The sequence below is a fragment of the Euprymna scolopes genome, chromosome 14, assembly GCF_053919585.1.
Source record: "Euprymna scolopes isolate OS-2025 chromosome 14, ASM5391958v1, whole genome shotgun sequence".
NCBI classification, from domain to species: domain Eukaryota; kingdom Metazoa; phylum Mollusca; class Cephalopoda; order Sepiida; family Sepiolidae; genus Euprymna; species Euprymna scolopes.
Genome location: NC_136495.1, coordinates 46,270,938 through 46,291,589, shown reverse-complemented (window position 1 = coordinate 46,291,589; position 20,652 = coordinate 46,270,938). Strand labels below are relative to the sequence as shown.

The following is a 20,652-nucleotide window of genomic DNA, read 5'->3' as shown; positions in this document are numbered from 1 at the left end:
TTTCTTTTGTACGTGTTTGTGTGTGTGTGTGTGTGTGTGTGTGCGCGCGCGCGTGCGTGCGATATCCTGTAGGATCGTTGCCGTCAAACATGTGTACTTAATTTTTTCATTTACTTATTGTTGAAAATTACCTTTTTATGCATCGATTCCTGTATGTCATTACGAACTTGAATGACTTGCCTATCAACTTTCCAGGGTAGGTTTATGACATACTAGCGGGGGGGGGGGTACCCAGCGTTGCCTGGGTGTTTCGAGGTGTGTGTGTGGTTTTGGATAAATCAAAACAAAAGAGTAATAAAAATCGTTGCCCGGGTGTTTGTTTTTTAAAAAAAAGTTTTGGTATGTAAGTAGAAAGAATCGAACCGGAAGTGTGAAAAAAAAAAAACCGTGCGACGTTTAACGGAAAGATGTTTGAATTTATTTAAGTATTAAGTATTGGTAGCTGCCCGTACTTGACGACTTAATGAGGTCAACTTTCAGTACGGGGCAGTATTATATTCACTGCGGGGCTGTTTGCTTTTTTTTTTTATACGAAAAAATCGAATCCACATGCGGCGATCGAAAAATGTTGAATATTAAACTTTTCAAAGTCGGGCAAATTAAATACACATGCGACCCCCGTTCGTAACTCGTAGATATTATGATTCAGACGCGATATAGTTTTAAGAAGGAGCGACCCGAGCAAGAAGGCCTCGGAAAAAAACCCTTTTGCGGACATACACGAAACCCCCCCCCCCCCAACACACACACCCACACACACACACCCACACACACACACACACACACACACACACACACACACACACACACAAACAAACAAACATTTTCGCTTTTATATATATAGATGAGCAACATTTATGCTACTAGGACTAAGCTTATTTCCTTTAACTATTACAATAAATTACAATAATCTTTCCTAACCAATGATCGCCATGACAAATAACACCCTACCTTGAGAATCCATCTTTCAGACTCCTCTACCTAACATTCACAGGCAACATGAATTGGAACAAATACATTGAGGACATTGCCAAGGCTGCTGCAAATAAGATGGGCTCCCTCTACTAATGTTTGAAAACTATTCACACCAGAAAATATCCTATATCTTTTCAAAGCCACAATTTTGCCACATCTGGGTCGGTGCATATACCACTGGTCTCGCATTCTTAACCCCCCCTCCCCAAAAAAAACGTCTCAAACTTAATAGGTCCTGCACTATCGGCCAAGTTCCCGCCTATATCCCATTGCTGCAGTATTGCATCCTCATGCCTGTTTTACAAGTACTGGTACTGGTGTGCACTCGATGTACGTACTCCCAACAAGTAGCATAATTTCACCCCTTCACTTTTGAGGTCTCTAGGTGCCAGAAATTCTTCTACTCTAATAGTTTTTTCCCCTCCTCCCGGACTGCTAGACTTTGCAATTTCCTCCTTGTTTCTTGCTTTCCTTAAGCTTAAGTTTTAAATTTTAAACATGTAATTGTTTTTATATCAAAAATTACAATAAGGATTCAAGACGTATGGTTTAGTATTATTATATTTGGGTTTTAATCTTCATAAGGGGAACATAAAAATGGTGTAAAACCATTATGTCTTAATTAGCTTCAGTTTGTGTCTATCTGTTACACCTCTGCAGTGTATTGCTTTGTAACGATATAGGATTCTCTCAGGTGTGAGTAATTTTCTAGCACGGTAGAGGAAACCCACCTTCTTTGCAGCAGCCTTGGCAATGTCCTCAATGTATTGCTCCAATTCATGTTGCCTGTGAACGTTAGGCTGAGGAGTTTGAACAATGAGCTCTTGGGTAAAGTGTTATTTGTCATAGCAATTATTGGTTGAGGAGGGTTTTTGTAGGTTTAATTCCCCTGCTATCCAACTACTATGATGTATCTTGCACAGCAACTGATAAGGCTGAACTGCTTGCCTATCACTTCAACTTTGAACTCCACTATAGATTCCACAAGACACTTCCTCCCAAATTTCTCAATTGATGCTAAATTAGATAATCTGATCATTACCTCTTCCCAAGTCCAGGATATCATAAAAGATATTGATACCTCTAAAGCATGCAAGTCTGATCTTATTCCTATATCCTTAAAGAACTGCTTTGCTGAGCTGGCCCCTCTCCCCTTCAAACTCTATAAAAAAAATTCTTGCTGAATCTTGCTCCCCTGATAGCTGAAAAAGTGCCTCAGTGGTATCAGTGTTTTTTTTTTTTTTGTTTTTTTTACATGGAGGTTACCACTTATCAAGACCCGGAAGCCACTCGGGGATAAGGGTTATTGCGTGTTCAGTAATCATTGGGATAGTATCGTAGTAATCGTTAGTATTGGAGATTTGATAAAGTGTCTTACTTAAGGGGGCGGTTCATCAGGAATTTGTTTATGTTGGACTTCAAGACATCCAAGTTGTAGTCAGGTGGGAAACAGGCAAACGGAAGAGAGTTCCACAGGCATGCACTTCTAAGAAAGAAACTTTTCTCATGAAATCTATACTTTGATTTAGGCACAGATAAAGAGTGGGGAAAATTAATGAGAGTGGTTTCAGCTAGACGGGTGTTTATTATAAAAGATTGGCGAAGGAGGGGCAGAGATTGGAGCTCAGACGAGCACTTGCCATAGAAATAACGATAAAACAAAGACAGGCTCGCAACGTCTCTTCTGTGGGAGAGAGGTTGCAGGGAAGAGAAAAGGACATCCCCCACTAAGCCATAAAGTCTATTTTGTATTCTGTCAAGGCAGGATAGGCTGTTTTTAGCAGCTCCTGCCCAGATGTGGCAGCAGTACTCCATCCTTGAACGTACTTGGCTTTTATATAGATAGAGAATTGCATCAGTAGTGAGATATCTTCTGGGCAAGCTAATCAACACTATGGATTTAGACACATATATTCTGCTGCAGCTATCCTACTGGTCATCTTGGAACACACTTACCATACACTGGACCAAGCACTTGATATATCCAAATCCCCATAGGGCCCATGATTCTAGTATTACTACAATGTATTTTGGAGCATGTTCGGTGATAAATTAAACTGTATTACTTGTACAAGGATTGAACCTACAGCCTTCAAATTAGAAGGCTTTTCTGATCAATACATCTTTCCTTTTTCTCACCATTTTTTGTCTCATTCGCACTCCACCCTGTGTGCAAATAATAAACCAAGAAAGATTATCAGAGTTTTAGTATTACACAAATGTAAATATCGATGTTTTTTGAAAAATAAATTCGTTTTTTTTTCTTTAATAAACAGTCAAAGTAAATATGGTAACATATGTTGTTGCACGCGATAAACCGAACGATTAACCTGATGCTGTGATTTCTCATTTTCTATTTTATTTTCCCTCTATCATTTCCATATATGTCTATATATAAAGTTAGGTACGTATAAAGTCTATATATATATATATATATATATATATATATATATATATATATATATATATATATATATATAAAGTTTATATATATATATAAAGTTTATATATAAAGTTACGTACGTATAACGTGTATATATCAAGTTAGGAATGTATAACGTCTATATATATGTTTATATATAAAGTTAGGTAGGTATAACGCGCCTATATATGTCTATATAAAAAGTTAGGTACGTATAACGTCCTTATATATGTCTGTATATAAAGTTAGGTACGTATAACGTTCCTATATATGTCTATATACAAAGTTCGGTACGTACAACGTCTCTATATATGTCTATATATAAATTTAGGTACGTATAACATCTATATATGTCTATATATAAAGTTAGGTACATATAACGACTATATATGTCTATGTATAAAGTTAAGTACGTATAACGTCTATATATGTGTCCATATATAAAGTTAGGTGCGTAGAATGTCTCTATATATATCTAAATATAAAGGAGGGTACGTATAACGTCTCTATATATGTTTATATATAAGGTACTTATAGCCTCTATATATGTCTATATATAAAGTTAGGTACGTATGACGTCTATATATAAAGTTAGGTACGTATAACGTCTTTCTATATATATGTCTATGCATGAAATTAGGTACGTATAATGTCTCTATATATGTCTATATATAAAGTTAGGTACGTATAACGTCTACATATATGTCTGTATATGAATTTAGGTACGTAAAACGTCTCTATATATGTCTGCGTATATAAAGTTAGATACGTATAACGTCTCTATATATGTCTATATATAAAGTTAGGTATGTATAACGTCTCTATATATGCCTATATATATAAAGTTAGGTACGTATAACGTCTTTATATATGTCTATATATTAAGTAAGGTATGTATAACGTCTCTATATGTGTCTATATATAAGGTTAGGTACGTATAACGTCTCTATATCTGTCTATATATATAGTAAGGTATGTATAACGTCTATATATGTGTCCATATATAAAGTTAGGTACGTATAACGTCTATATATATGCCTATATATAAAATAAGGTATGTATAACGTCTCTATTTATGTCTATATATAAGGTACGTATAGCCTCTCTATATATGTCTATATATAAAGTTAGGTACGTATAACGTCTATGTATATGCCTATATATAAAGTTAGGTACGTATAACGCCTATATATATATGTGTATATATAAAGTTAAGTACGTATAACGTCACTATATATGTCCATATATAAAGTTAGGTACGTATAACGTATCTATATATGTCCATATATAAAATTAGATACGTATAACGTCTCTATATATGTCTATATATATAGTAAGGTATGTATAACGTCTATATATATATGCCCATATATAAAGTTAAGTACGTATAACGTCTATATATATATGTCTATATATAAAGTAAGGTATGTATAACGTCTCTATTTATGTTTATATATAAGGTACGTATAGCCTCTCTATATATGTCTATATATAAAGTTAGGTACGTATAACATCTATGTATATGTCTATATATAAAGTTAGGTACGTATAACGCCTATATATATGTCTATATATAAAGTTAAGTACGTATAACTTCACTATATATGTCTATATATAAAGTTAGGTACGTATAACCTATCTATATATGTCCATATATAAAGTTAGATATGTATAACGTCTCTAGTTATGTTTATATATAAGGTACGTATAACCTCTCTATATATGTCTATATATAAAGTTCGGTAAGTATAACGTCTATATATATGTCTATATATGAAGTTAGGTACGTATAACGCCTATATATATGCCTATATATAAAGTTAAGTACGTATAACGTGACTATATATGTCTATATATAAAGTTAGGTACGTATAACGTCTGCATATATGTCTATATATAAAGTTAGGTACGTATAACGTTTCTATATATGTCTATATATAAAGTTAGGTACATATAATGTCTCTATATATGCCTATATATAAAGATAGGTACTATAACGTCTCTATATATGTCTGTATATAAAGTGAGATAGGTATAACGTCCTTATATATGTCTATATATAAAGTTAGGTACGTATAACCTCTTAATATATGTCTATATATAAAGTAAGGTACGTATAACTTCTATATATATGTCTATATATAAAGTTAGGTACATATAACATCTCTATATATGTCTATATATCAAGTTAGGTACGTGTAACGTCTCTACATATGTCTATAAAATTAAGTACGTATACCATCTATATATATATATGTATATATCTAAAGTTAGATTCGTATAACGTTTCTTTATATGTCTATATATAAAGTCTCTATATATGTCTATATATAAGGTACGTAAAACGTCTCTATATATGTCTATATATGAGTTAGGTACGTATAACGTCTATATATGTATGTCTATATGCAAAATTATGTACGTATAACGTCTCTATATATTCCTATATATAAAGTAAAATCAGGTACGTATAACGTCGATATATATATATATACGTCTATATATAAATTTAGGTATGTATAACGTTTCTATATATCTCCATATATAAGGTACGTATAACGTCTCTATATATGCCTATATATAAAGGTGGGCACGTATAACGTCTCTATATATGTCTATATTTAAGGTTAGGTACGTATACCGTCTATATATATGTCCATATATAAATTTAGTTACGTATAACGTCTCTATATATGTCTATATATTAAGTTAGTTACGTATCACATCGATATATATGTTTATATATAAAGTTAGGAACGTACAACACCTCTATACATATCTATATATAAAGTAAGGTATGTATAACGTCCTTGTATATGTCTATATATAAAGTACAGTCCGTATATAGTCTCTCTATATATATGTCTCTCTCTCTCTATATATGTCTATATATAAATTAGGTACGTATAACGTCTCTGTATATGTCAATAAATAAAGGTAGGTTCCTATAACGTCTCTATATATGTCTATATATAACGTTAGGTACGTATAACGTCTCTATAGGTGTCTATATATAAAGTTAGGTACGTTTAACGTCTCTATATATGTCTATATATAAAGTTAGGTACGTATAACATCTATATATATGTCTATATATAAAGTTATGTTCGTATAACGTATCTATATATGCTTATATATAAAGTTAGGTACGTATAACGTCTCTATATATGTCTATTAGGTACGTATAGCCTCTCTATATATGTCTATATATAAAGTTAGTAACGTATAACGTCTATATATATGTCTATATACAAAGTTAGGTCCGAATAACCTCTCTATATATGTATATATATAAAGTTAGGTACGTATAACGTCTCTATATATTTCTATATATACAGTTAGGTGCGTATAACGTCTATATATATGACTATATAAAAGGTAGCTATAGCCTCTCCATATATATCTATATATAAAGTTAGGTATGTATAACGTCTCTATATATGTCTATATATAAAGTTAGGTACGTATAACGTCTATATATATGTCTATATATAAAGTTAGGTACGTATAACGTCTCTATATACGTTTATATTTAAGGTGCGTATAACATCTATATATACATGTCTATATAACGTCATTATATATGTCTATCTATAAGGTACGTAAAGCCTCTCTATATATGTCTATATATAAAGTTAGCTACGTATAACGTCTATATATATGATTATATATAAAGTCAGGTACGTACAACGTCTTTATATATGTCTATATATGAAATGAGGTAAGTATAAGATCTCTCTCTATATATATATCTATATATAAAGTAAGGTACGTATAACGTCTATATATGTCTATATATATGTATATATATATGTAAAGTTAGGTACTTATAACGTCTCTATATATGCCTATATTTAAAGTTAGTTATGTATAACGTCTCTATATATATGTCTCTATATATACTTAGGTACGTATAACGTCTATATATATATGTCTATATATAATGTTATGTACGTATGAGATCTCTATATATTTCTATATATAAGGTACCTATAACGTCTCTATATATGTCTATATAAAAAATAAGTACGTATAACGTCAATATATATGCCCATATATAAAATTAGGTACGTATAGCGTCTCTATATATGTCTATATATTAAGTTATGTACGTATAACGTCTACATATGTCTATATAAATGGTAAGTATAGCCTCTCTCTATATGTCTATATATAAAGTTAGGCACGTATAATGTCTGTATATATGTCTATATATAAAGTTAGGTACGTACTACGTCTGTATATATGTCTATATATAAAGTTAGGTACATATAACGTCTCTATATATGTCTATATCTCAAGTAAGGTACGTATACTGTCTATATATATGTTTATATATAAAGTTAGGTAGGTATAACGACCCTACATATGTCTATATATAAAGTGAGGTAGGCACAACGTCCTTATATATGTCTATATATAAAGTGCGTTACGTATAACGTCCCTATATATGTTTATATATAAAGTTAGGTATTTATAAAATCTATATATATGCCTATGTATAAAGTTAGGTATGTATAACGTCTATATATATATGTCCATATATAAAGTTAGGTACGTATAACCTCTCTATATATGTCTATATATAAAGTTAGGTACGTATAACGTCTATATATATGTCTATATATAATATTAGGTACGTATAACGTCCATATATGTCTATATATAAAGTTTGGTACGTATAACGTCCATATATTTATGTCTATATATAATGTCAGGTACGTATTACGTCTCTATATATGTCCATATATGAGGTACGTATAGCCTCTCTATATATGTCTATATCTAAAGTTAGGTCCGTATAACGTCCATATATATGTCTATATGTAATGTTAGGTACGTATAAGCTCTCCATATATATTTGTCTATATATAAAGTTAGGTACGTATAACTTCTATATATATTTCTATATATAAAGTTAGGCACGTATAACGTCCATATATATATATCTATATATAAAGTTAGGTACGTATAACGTCTATATATGTGTCTATATATAAAGTTAGGTACGTATCACGTCTCTATATATGTCTATATATAAGGTACGCATAGCCTCTCTAATCTGTCTATATATAAAGTTAGGTACGCATAGCGTTCTATATATGTCTGTATATAAAATTGAGTACGTATAGCGTCTCTATGTCTATATATGAAGTTAGGTACGTATAACGTCTCTATTTATGTCTATATATAAAGTAAGGTACGTATAACTTCCCTACATATGTCTCTATATATAAAGTTAGGTACGTATAACATCTCTGTATATGTCTATATATAAGGTACGTATATTGTCTCTATATATGTCTATATATAAAGTACCTATAACGTCTCTATATATGTATATATATAAAGTTAGGTACGTATAACGTATATATATACATCTATACATATATATCTATATATAATGTAGGTACGTATAACGTCTCTATATATGTTTATATATAAAGTGAAGTACGTATACCGTCTATATACATTCGTATGTATAAAATTAAGTACGTATAACGTCTATATATATATATATATATATATGTCCATATATATAGTTAGGTACGTATAACGACTCTATCTATGTCTATGTATAAAGTTAGGTACGTATAACGTCTCTATATATGTCTACATATAAAGTTAGGTACGTATAACATCTATATATATATATATATATATATATATATATATATATATATATATAACTATGTATGAAGTTAGGTACGTATAACGTCTCTATATATGTTTATATATAAAATTAGGTACGTATACCGTCTCTATATATTTCTGTATATAAACTTAGGTACGTACAGCGCATTTATATATGTCTATATATAAAGTTAAGTACTTATAATATCTCTACATATATCTATATAGAAAGTTAGGTCCGTATGACGTATTATATATATGTCTATATATATGGTACGTATAGCCTCTCTATATATGTTGATATATAAAGTTAGGTACGTATAACGTCTATATATATGCCTATATATAAAGTTAGGTACGTATAACGTCTCTGTATATGTCTATATATAAGGTACGCATAACGTCTATATATATGTCTATATATAAAGTTAGGTACGTATAAGGTCTCTCTATATATATGTTTATATATGAAGTAAGGTACGTATAACGTCTCTATATATGTCTATATAAAAGGTACGTATAACTTCTATATATATATTTCTATATATAAAGTTAGGTACGTCTAACGTCTATATATATTCCTATATATAAAGTTATGTACGTCTAACGTCTCTATATATGTCTATAAATAAAGTTAGGTACGTATAACGCCTCTGTATATGTCTATATATGAAATTAGGTACGTATAACGTCTCTATATATGTCTATATATAAAGTTAGTTACGTATAACATCCATGTATACGTCTATATAAAAAGTTAGGTCCGTATAACTTCTCTATATATGTCTATATATAAAGTCAGGTACGTATAACGTCTCTGTATATGTCTATGTATACTAAGTTAGGTACTTATAACGTCTACATATATATCTATATATAAAGTTAGGTACATATAACGTCTGTATATATATATATATATATATATATATATATATATATATATATATATATATATATATATATAAAGTTAGTTATGTAAACGCCTCTATATAGGTCTACATTTAAAGTTAGGTACGTATAACGTCTATATATATGCCTATATATATACGTCTATATATAATGTAAGTACGTAAAACTTCTCTATATATGTCTATATATAAAGTTAAGTACGTATAACGTCCATATATATATATGTCCGTATATAAAGTTAGGTACGTATAACGACTCTATATAGGTCTATATATAAAGTTACGTACGTATAACGTCTCTATATATGTCTACATATAAAGTTACGTACGTATAACGTCTATGTATATGACTATATATAAAGTTAGGTACGCATAACATCTATATATATGTATATATATAAAGTTAGGTACGTATAACGTGTCTATATATGTCTTTATATAAAGTTAAGTACGTATAACGTCTCTATAGATGTCTATATATAAGGTACGGATAACGTCTATATATATATATATATGTCTATATATAAAGTCAGGTACGTATAACGTCTATATATATATATATATATATATATATATATATATATATATATATATATATATGCATATATGTCTATCTATAAAGTTAGGTACATATAACGTCTCTATACATGCCTGTATATTAAGTTAGGTACTATAACATCTCTCTCTATATATGTTTATATATAAAGTTAGGTACGTATAACGTCTATATATATGTCTATATATAAAGTTAGTTACGTATTACGTCTATATATATGTCTATATATAAAGTTAGTTACGTATTACGCCTCTATATATGTCTATATATAAAGTTAGGTACGTATAACGTCTATATATAAAGTTAAGTACGTATAACGTCTCTATTGATAACTATATATAAGGTACGTATAACGTCTCTATATATGTCTATATAACGTCTCTATATATGTCTCTATATATAAAATTAGGTACGTATAACGTCTATATATATGTCTATATATAATGTTAGGTACGTATAACGTCCATATATATATGTCTATATATAAAGTTAGGTACGTATAACGTCTATATATGTGTCTGTATATAAAGTTAGGTACGTAAAACATCTATATATATATGTCCATATGTAAGGTGCGTATAACGTCTCTATATATGTCTATATACAAAGTTAGGTACGTATAACGTCTATATATATGTCTTTATATATATGTCTATTATATATATATATACATATATATAATGTTAGGTATGTATAACGTCTATCTATCTATCTATCTATCTATATATATATATATATATATATATATATATATATATATATATATATATATATATAATGTCTATATATGTAAAGTTAGGTACGTATAACGCCTCTATATATGTCTATATATAGTTAGGTACGTATAACGTCTATATATATATGTCTATATATACAGTTAGGTACGTATAACCTGTCTATAGACGACTATATAAGGTACCTATAACGTCTCTATATATGTCCATATATATAGTTAGTACGTATAACGTCTATATAAATTTTTCTATATATAAAGTTAGGTACGTATAACACCTGTATATATGCCTATATATAAATTTAGGTACGTATAACGTCTATATATATGTCCATATATAATGTTACGTACGTATAACGTCTATATATATATATATATATCTGTCTATATATAAAGTTAGGTATTTATAACGTCTATATATATATGTCTATATATAAAGTTAGGTACACATATATGTTTAGGTATCTGTATGTACAGGATTCATTTCTAAACTCCCGTATATATCGGCGTATAAGGCGACCGTCAGGTAAGACGATGTACAAAATTGGAGCAAATTTAAATAAATTTATCGGTTGTATAAGACGATTGCTTAATCACGAAACCATGTTTGCTTAGCCTAGTCTAGGGATTGCAACACCTGATATCTCATGAAATATTGGTTTTTAAAGATGATTTGGTTTTTACTTTAAGGGTCGCCTTATATGCTGAAATTTACCGTAATTATGGAGCATAGATGTTAAATATAAGGATCGTAATAGTAGGCTATATTTAGTTTAATATAGTTTTATGCAAAAGGGGCAAAGAGGGGATGAAACGGTCTTGAATTTTGAACCACAGAATATCGAATTTAATCCTGCTTGTTAAATCTAAGATGGCAGCTTGAGAATTTTGTAATGTGTGTCAGATAATTTTAGGGTGTGATTTTTCTCTAATTGATACCTTTTAGAGTGTGTTTTTTATTATTCGTTCTTCTCATCTTTCTTATTCAATTTTCCTCCATTTTGTTTTGAAATAGGGATAGTGTGCCTTTTTTGTTAATAAAGTAGCGTGGGTACCTAGCGTTGTCCAGGTGTTTGGAGGTGTGTGTTGAGCAAAAAAAAAAAAAGTGTGGTAGTAGGCAAACAGACACAAACCCGTACCGCGAAGGTGAAAAAAGAATGTGAAAAAAAGCGTGACGTCTTTGCCATTGCGTCCATCGCCAAACCGGAAGTGGCAAAGATTTACATTAAGGCTAGTCAATTGAAAAGATCGGATGAATTTCAAAAATATCGGCGAAAAAAAGCGACCCCTCCTTGTAGAAAAGTGTCCAGTTGAGGGTGAAGGAATTAATGTTTTTAGCCAATTTTTCGATATTTGTCATCCGAAGGGTCGAGCTTCAAAACGATACCGATCTTGTGAAAATCCGTCGCCTCTGTTGAAAGTTTTAGACATACATACATACATACATACATACATACATACATACATACATACATTTAAACAGACAGGTGAGATTTATATTATAGACTAGCTTATGTGCTCGGCGTAGCCCGGGTGTTTGAGCAAAAAAAAAAAAACAAAAAAAAAATGGTAAAATAGATAAATTTAATATTTTGTTCAAGTGCAATAAAATGTACATAATACAAAATAAATATTATGTATGTGTATAAATGATGTATGTGTATATATATATGATGTAATGTGTATGTGATTTCTACTTCCTTTTTGTTACGTTGTCCAATTAAATTGCCAGTGTTTATCTTTTCGAAGTTCACAACAATCTTTATCCCCCCACTCTCTATCGCACAGAGAGAGAGAGAGAGAGAGTTGAATTCTCTTCATTTCGTCCTTCTTAGACCGCATTATTTTTTTTTTTAACACGTACTTTTCTTCTCTCTCTTGTAAAAAATGTATTAACAAGAATGTACCTGCTTTATTCAGCGGAGAGAGACACACACACACGTGTGTGTGTGAGGTTAACGACATGCTTCATTGCTTCACTGAGCTATTAGCAAGTACTCCCAGCAGTAAGCGTCGCGCATAACTTCAACCTTAAAACGATTGTTGTCTTGTCGCACTTGTTTTGCGAAATATACATTTAAAACTAATTTAGGGCTAATGATTCAATAAGTTCGTGATTTGTCAATGATTCAAGCAGGAAGCAGTTATGCCGGAATTTTTTTAATTACTATCAATTAAATCAATCATATAAAAACATCATCCACGGTCGCAACGCAACATATACACATGTTTTAAAAGCCCTCGGATATCTACGGGGTTTTTATCACCTGGGTCGGAAACCACTAAACTTTATCATTCGTCTACCTTAAGGTTGACCACTTTTTTTTTTTTAATTTTTTTATTAACTGCAACTTAATTGGCATGGCATCTAAATATTATAATTCGCCACCTTATAACCCAGGTAGCGAATCTTCGATGTTTTCACCTCCTCGAGGGAGATACCCGAATGAGATTCCACCCGTCGTGAGCCCCGAATATCGCGGGGATCCCACCGATGGCTATTATAATCTGGGGTTCAACCCTGAACCGATGAGCCCTACTCCACGACAACCTAGCATGTTCGGCTTGCCAAATAATAATAATAATTATGATAATGTTGATATGGCGAATCCTGGTGGCCCTAGATTAAGACCACGCCATCAAGATAACCCCCGCCTGAACGAAGGGACTTCTACTAGCAGAAAGTCAAAGAGGAAATCTTTGAAGGATAATTTACATGAACTGGAGGAAACTTCCGCATCCGCCGTGGAAATTGTACAAAAAGTTAGGTAACACATCTTGGTTCATTTCTCGGTGCTAGTGCAGTAGTGGTGCAGTGCACTTACTGATCCGCGCCATTTTTTTAAATCGTATTTCCAAGTTTAATTAAAGCTTTATGATATGTTTTTGTTTATTCAATTGTAATGTTGAATTATAGAATAAGTACAAAATACACTCCCCTCCCCATGTTAAGAATGGCTTTTTAAATAATGTTATTTACGTCCGGATCACTCTCTGTACTAGTACCCATTTCTCCCCCTCCCTTATCGTTCTTTTTTTCTATTTTTCCTCGTCTCTAACCCTAACTCTAGTCCCAGTTTATCATGTCTTGCAAACTAATTATTTGCGATGTAATTAAATAAGATGTTCATTTTTAACGATTCAAAATACATAGAAAAAAAAAACTTGTTTGGAGAAGGGAGTGATTCTAAAAGATACCGGCTTCTTAAGATTGAGTTGACAGATCGATTTTTTTAAAAATACATTGTTTAAAGCAAAAAAAAAAAAAAAAAAAAAAAAAAAATACGTACTTAATCCTTATGTCGAAAATAGTACCATATCTAAAGATAACGAAAATTCATCCAGTAGAAAATTATTTATAGTTAAAAGTAATTTTATGGAAATTTGGGTAAAATTGCGTTTTTCTTAGGTATCATAAAGTAAACGATGAAGAGTTCACACACAAGGGACATAACTCTGAACGAATATTTTAGATTACTTGTTCATGGCGTGTAATATTTGTTGTCTATAGCGATAGACTTTTTTTTTTTTTTTTTACAAAAAACAATATCAGTTGTTCTACTCGATAAATTTTCGTAATTTTTGGATATATTGCTATTTTCGACATGACAAATAAGTACGTTATATTGTTTTTTGCTTAAAACGACATATTTAAAAAAAACAAACCTCTTTGTCGACTATATATTAATAAACACCAAGATACCTCTATTTTAAATCTCATTTTTATCCCCCCCCTTCTTTTGTTCATTATAATTTTTTCCAGTTAAATCGTACTTCAGTCATGTATATTATTTTCAATGGAATGAAATAGATTTTGGCAAGTATGCTTGAAGAAATGTGAGTGAAATTGAGCTTTAATGGTCCCGTATACTTTTATTCGCATCATGTGTCTGCTTATATATATATATATATATATATATATATATATATATATATATATATTACAGCTACAATAATTTTTTACAATTTTTTATATTGCAATTCGAACATAGGAGTAGAGTTAGGAAAGGGCATTTTTATTTTTTACTTTTGATTTAAAATTAAATTAAAATTCTATTCTTGTTTAAATCGATTTCAAAATCAGAATGTAGTTTACCTGGTAAAAAATCCGTTTCACCTACCACTAATTCGAGGTTAACCCTAAGTCCTGGTGGCAATACAAAAATACATTTCCTTTTAATTCTCTCGCTGTTTAGTGTTTAGCTTATGTTTGTTTGTGTTTTAGATCGGCCATTTTGTGCAGGACTGACTAACTTTTAGGGATCTGTTAAGTACAATTTCACTAAGAAATGCGTTCCTTTTATTTTAGAACCCGTGGATCTTGACTGGAGTACATTTCTGAGGGTTTATTTTTTTTATGTTAATAGTTTAACACGAGACTCTTAGATTTATTTTACTGATCCTGTCTTAATGATTTATTTTTTAGAGTGCCACTCGGACATAGTGCTAATGGTAGGGTTAAAAAGGGTCATTTTTCAGACGTTTTAGTTAAAATGAAATTAAAATTCTTATTCAATTCTATTTTTGCTAAGCCATCCTCTTAAATAATCAAATCCTACCCTTTTCACCCATCGTCTTCCAGTTATCTGCGGTGTTGTTCCTTGTTTAACTGACAAACTCATCAGCCCTTATCCTTGAGTAGCTTTGGGACCTTACTGTTTTATTAGAAAAATAAATCAATAAATAACATTAGAAATATTCATCGCATACATGAAATGTCGAAATGAAAACCAAGCTAGAAAAATAATCGCCACCTTTTAAACAAGTTGAAAAATTTGTTAGCTAAGGAAGAACAATAACGCAAGTTCATAATTTTCTAGTTAAAAGAATTTATGAACTTACCGATCGGTCTTCCTTAGCTAGCCTCTTTCTCGACTTATAAAGATAACGACTATATTTTTATGGCCCACTTTCCATTTCAGTTTTTCACATGTATAGTGAAACTTGCTATGACTTTAAAGTTATTTTTCTTTCTTTTTTACTGTAAGATGATTTAAGTGAAAATAAGTTATTTGGGGAGCAATAGCAAAATCTATTTAATTCTCAATATTTAAAAAAAAAAATTTTATACTGTTAATATTATCATATTTTTTTATACTGTCAATATTATTATTATATTTTTTTTTTATATTGTTAATTCACCCCAAACAAGGCACAATGCCACTTGGAGGTAAGGGAATACTATTGTGAACCAAAACTACATGGATACTTTGTAGGGAGTTGAGCAGCAAGATATCTATTTACATTACACTTGAACTTCTACATTTAAGTACAACCATGGAAGCAGGGAAGAAGGACGGAATTTCAAAGACTAGTAATTCGGGGGAAGAAACTATTAGAGTAGAAGTCTTTTTTTTTTTTTTTTTTTACAGGGGTGTCACCGCTTATGAAGGCCCAGAGGCCATTCAAGGATAAGGGTTAATAAGTATACATTAGTCATTGTGATTTTAGCATAGTAAACAGTGGCAATTTTGTAACTTGGATTACTTAGGGGGACGATTCAATTAGAACTTGTTCACATTGGACTTTTTTTTTTTTTTTTTTTTTTTCATAGGTATCAACACATTATCAAGGCCAAGAGGCCACTCAAGGATAAGGGTTAAAGAGTGTACAGTAGAAATTGGACAATATAATAATCATTAGTAATGAAAATTTGTTAAATTTGATAACTTATATGGAACGGCTCATCAAGAACTTAGTTACGTTAGACTTGAAGACAACCATATTGTAGTCAGCCGGAAAGCAAGAAAACGGAAGACAATTCCACAGGCGTGCAGTTCTAATAAAAAAGCTTTGTTCATGGAATCTACGTTTAGGTTTAGGCACAGATAAAGAGTGGGGGGAATTATTGATAGTGTTTTCAGCTAGACGAGTGTTTCTTGTGAAAGTTTTGCGAGGGGGGACCATAGATTGAAGCTCAGTCGAACACTTTCCATGAAAATAACGATACATCAGAGACAAACTCGCAACATCTCTTCTGTGAGTCTTCCCGGCATCTAGGGATCTTTACAGTGTAAGGTTAGAATTTTGCTGCTCTGGAGATCTCTACAGTGTAATTTTGCTTAGTCGGGGGTATTTACGTCGAGGGGAGGGTACAAATGCCTTCAGTTCATCAAAGCACATTCCATCAAAATACTTGTAAAACAAGCACAAAGATGCAACATTTTGGCAATGAGATTAGGGGTTGGAGTTTAGTTGATAGTGCTGGACCTATTAGATTGGAGACGCCTTTTTTTTTTTTTTTAATTTTTATTTTGACTCTAAGAATGAGAGACTAGTGACAGATGCACCAACCCAGATATGGCAGCAATATTGTCATGCATGGGCAAATAGTGGCTTCATAAAGATATAGGATACTCTCAGGTGTGAGCAACTTTCAAGCATGGTAGAGAGAGCCAACCTTATTTGCGGCAACCTTGGCAATATCCTCAACGTGACTAAAACAGAGTTTAACTGGAAAAATTATAAATATTGGCACAAACCTTAAAACTGTTGAAAACAAAATCTTAACCTGACTGGCCAAGTAATGGGCGATTATTAATGTTTGCTGGTTTGGAGGTGAATAATCATTGAATGTTAAATTTTAATAGGAAAGTGAACCCCTCTCCTAAAATCTTTTTTTCTTTGTTGTTTGTTTTTTTTTTGTTGTTGTTGTTTTTTTTTTTTTTTTTTAACTTAGTGGATATTCTTCTAATTTGTAGCATAGACGTAACTGTCATGTTGCGTCTTTGTAATATGCCAAAACCCATACTGACAAGGAAAATGTAATAAAATGGTAAATTAAAAAAAATGGACAAAGGTATGTTTTATGAATAATTTGAGAATGAGTCGGCATTTGACAAGTGGTAAATTAACTAGAAGGGTGCTGTGAATGAACGATGAAATATGGTTAATGAACAAAACATATGCATTCATAAATTTACAATGACGTGAAAGACATTTTGAGTTATTAAATTATTTGTTAGAAGAGTTAAAAGTTGTTGTGTTTGTAGAATGTCGCAATATGGAAGAAGATCCGAGTGTCAGAAGTGTGTGCGTTTGTTTTCTGTCAGTGTGTGTGTTTAAGAGACCTTATGTGTATGCAACCTTTATCAATGTGTAAACATGTATGAACATCTGTATGCGCGAATTGAATAGTCATTCGCTTTCTCTGCCTTCTCTGCCTTGAAAAGTGGAGAGAGGACTGAGCGTCTGACTATTGGATGCTTTCAGTTTTGGGTTGTCTTATGTTTATTAGAAAATGTTATTTCATACAGTATCGCAAAGTGAATTGTTTCAAACGAGCGGGAATCATTTTCATTGGTTGAAAATTTTTTTTTTTTTAAAGTCAAGTTAACACCTTTATGTGATAAGATGACTTTTTTTATTATTATTGTTTGTTTTCTGTTTATTTTACTTCGGTACATTCCCAGAGACCAAGGGGACCTTTTCTGAGTGTGAACACTTTATTTCATTATGAGATACATAGATATCTGAGCGTCTATTTACAGTTCTTCTCTACTTCTTGAACCTTGAGTAAATAAAGCAATGAAAAATATCTTTTCCTCTCCCTAATGGTTCAATTGATCATATTTTTTATTGTAGCTTTTCTTTGGTTTTGCTGAATTCCATGACCAGAATTTATCTGGTCTGGTGGACTCTCCAGTTTAGTGTTCTTACTTGTGGTAACATCATTTGTTGAAGGTACACCATTCCTCGTATGACCCAATATGTAAACCATACCCAGAGGATCTTATTTGGACTTGGAATACTATTTTGAACATTTGATCAATGTTTACTTGTATGGCGAATTATAGTCAAGTGAGGGTATTTTATTTGTGTTAAAGATGGGATATCATACCGGATGTCAGTCATTGACCTGCTATTTCAGACATTCTAAGCGAGAGATTTGTTTTAGATTCTAATCATACCTTTAAGTGCAAGTGTTGGTGTTTCTCTTGCACTTGATTCACCGGGTATATTCGCCAGATTTTTGTGCCAGTTTTGGAAATTCTTTCTCGTGAATTCAATGCTCCTATAATTACTGGAATTATATATATATATTCAATGTGAATATTTCATCTTTGTAAAATTCCTAGTCATCCACTGACCATATCACTTCTCTCATAGCTGCTAGTAAGCTTCTCTTTATTCATCGTTGGTGCTTAATTACAACAAAGAGAAAAGGTTCCAAGACAAAGTATAGTATGTTTAGCATGTGAACCATGAAAGCTTTAACTAACTTATAAAACCGTTCTTAGATATTGCAGTAAAAGAAGGTATGATTAATTGCCTTGTCCTCTTATTTGCATCAAGCACAACTAGGTGTTTGAGCTAAGTCAGTTTTGTAAAGCCTTTTGCTTATCCAGAGAATTTTCCTTTTTAGCTAACTGAGTGATGCCTCACCGTTTGGTTTGGTTTTAAGCTCTTATACAAAGGGCAAATATCTGTTTATATGTTCAACTAAAACTTGAAAAATACTCAACAAACACACACAAAGTTGGTATTTTGTTAATCAATATAACCCTGAATGTATAATATCTAATACTGGGGGGGGGGGGATTGCATGGGCGTAAAATACGCTTAAATATATTTTAATTTGTCCAGATTTTGTATATATTATTATAGTCGTGATTTCAAAAGTAAAAAAAAAAGTATTCTGGTGCCATCAGCTAGAATCGAAACTGAAAGCAAAACTGTAGCATTCAAAGTTGGTGACGTTACCAATGTACCAATGTGATACGCATATGAACTGATTAAAAATTAAAAATAAACTAAGATGAATGTACAAAATGTATAACGACTTTTTCAATTTGGACCCATTTTTAACCCCTTAAAGGTCATATGAACCGTCTAAAGACCATAAAAGAATGGTCCGTTATTTCATTTAATGGTATCAATGACGTATACAAATCTTTTAATGTTATCATTTAGTTTTTGTAGCCACTAACTAAAGGGAAGTAACTCTGATTTTTTTTTTTTTTTTTTTAACAGAATTATTTCCTGTACATTGACTCGAGCTGTGCTTGTGTGTGTCCAAAAAGAAAGAAATAGGCTAGATAAAGAAGAAAGAGGGGTTAGAGGGGGCATTTGTAGAATGCCAACCAGGTACCCCATGTTGGTTATCAAAGGAGACTCTGCCAATCATGACAGTCAGTCAGACCTTTATTCTGAGGACCGCGGCTTTTATATTTCTTTGGTGTAATTTTGTTCATTGTTTTCATCGTATATATAACAATACTAGGCCCAGACTTATTTTACCTATGTTCCTGTTAGAAAGATAATGTTTATCTCTCTTATATGTAAAAATAACCGTGTATTATCACACACATTGTACGTGTTACATATTTGCAATTAGGAAAGTTTTTCAGTTACCTATAAATCGAAAACCAAGCATATATCCACACATGCACACACATACATATATAATATAAACAGAATTACA

The 20,652-nt window shown here is 31.3% G+C and overlaps 1 protein-coding gene across 3 annotated transcripts in view; it reads left to right on the top strand.

Moving 5' to 3' along the window:
• Nucleotides 1-20,652, top strand: part of LOC145292967 (transmembrane channel-like protein 7) — a 264,176-nt gene that overhangs the window by 148,151 nt on the left and 95,373 nt on the right. The window contains exon 1 of one of the 3 annotated variants that reach the window (XM_080139198.1): nt 13,037-13,996. The exons of the other annotated variants lie outside the window; for them this stretch is intronic. Coding sequence (XP_079995324.1) covers nt 13,590-13,996 — 407 coding nt within the window. The 5' untranslated portion in view covers nt 13,037-13,589. Of the gene's footprint in view, nt 1-13,036; nt 13,997-20,652 lie in introns of those variants that run through there. 3 annotated transcript variants of the gene reach the window in all.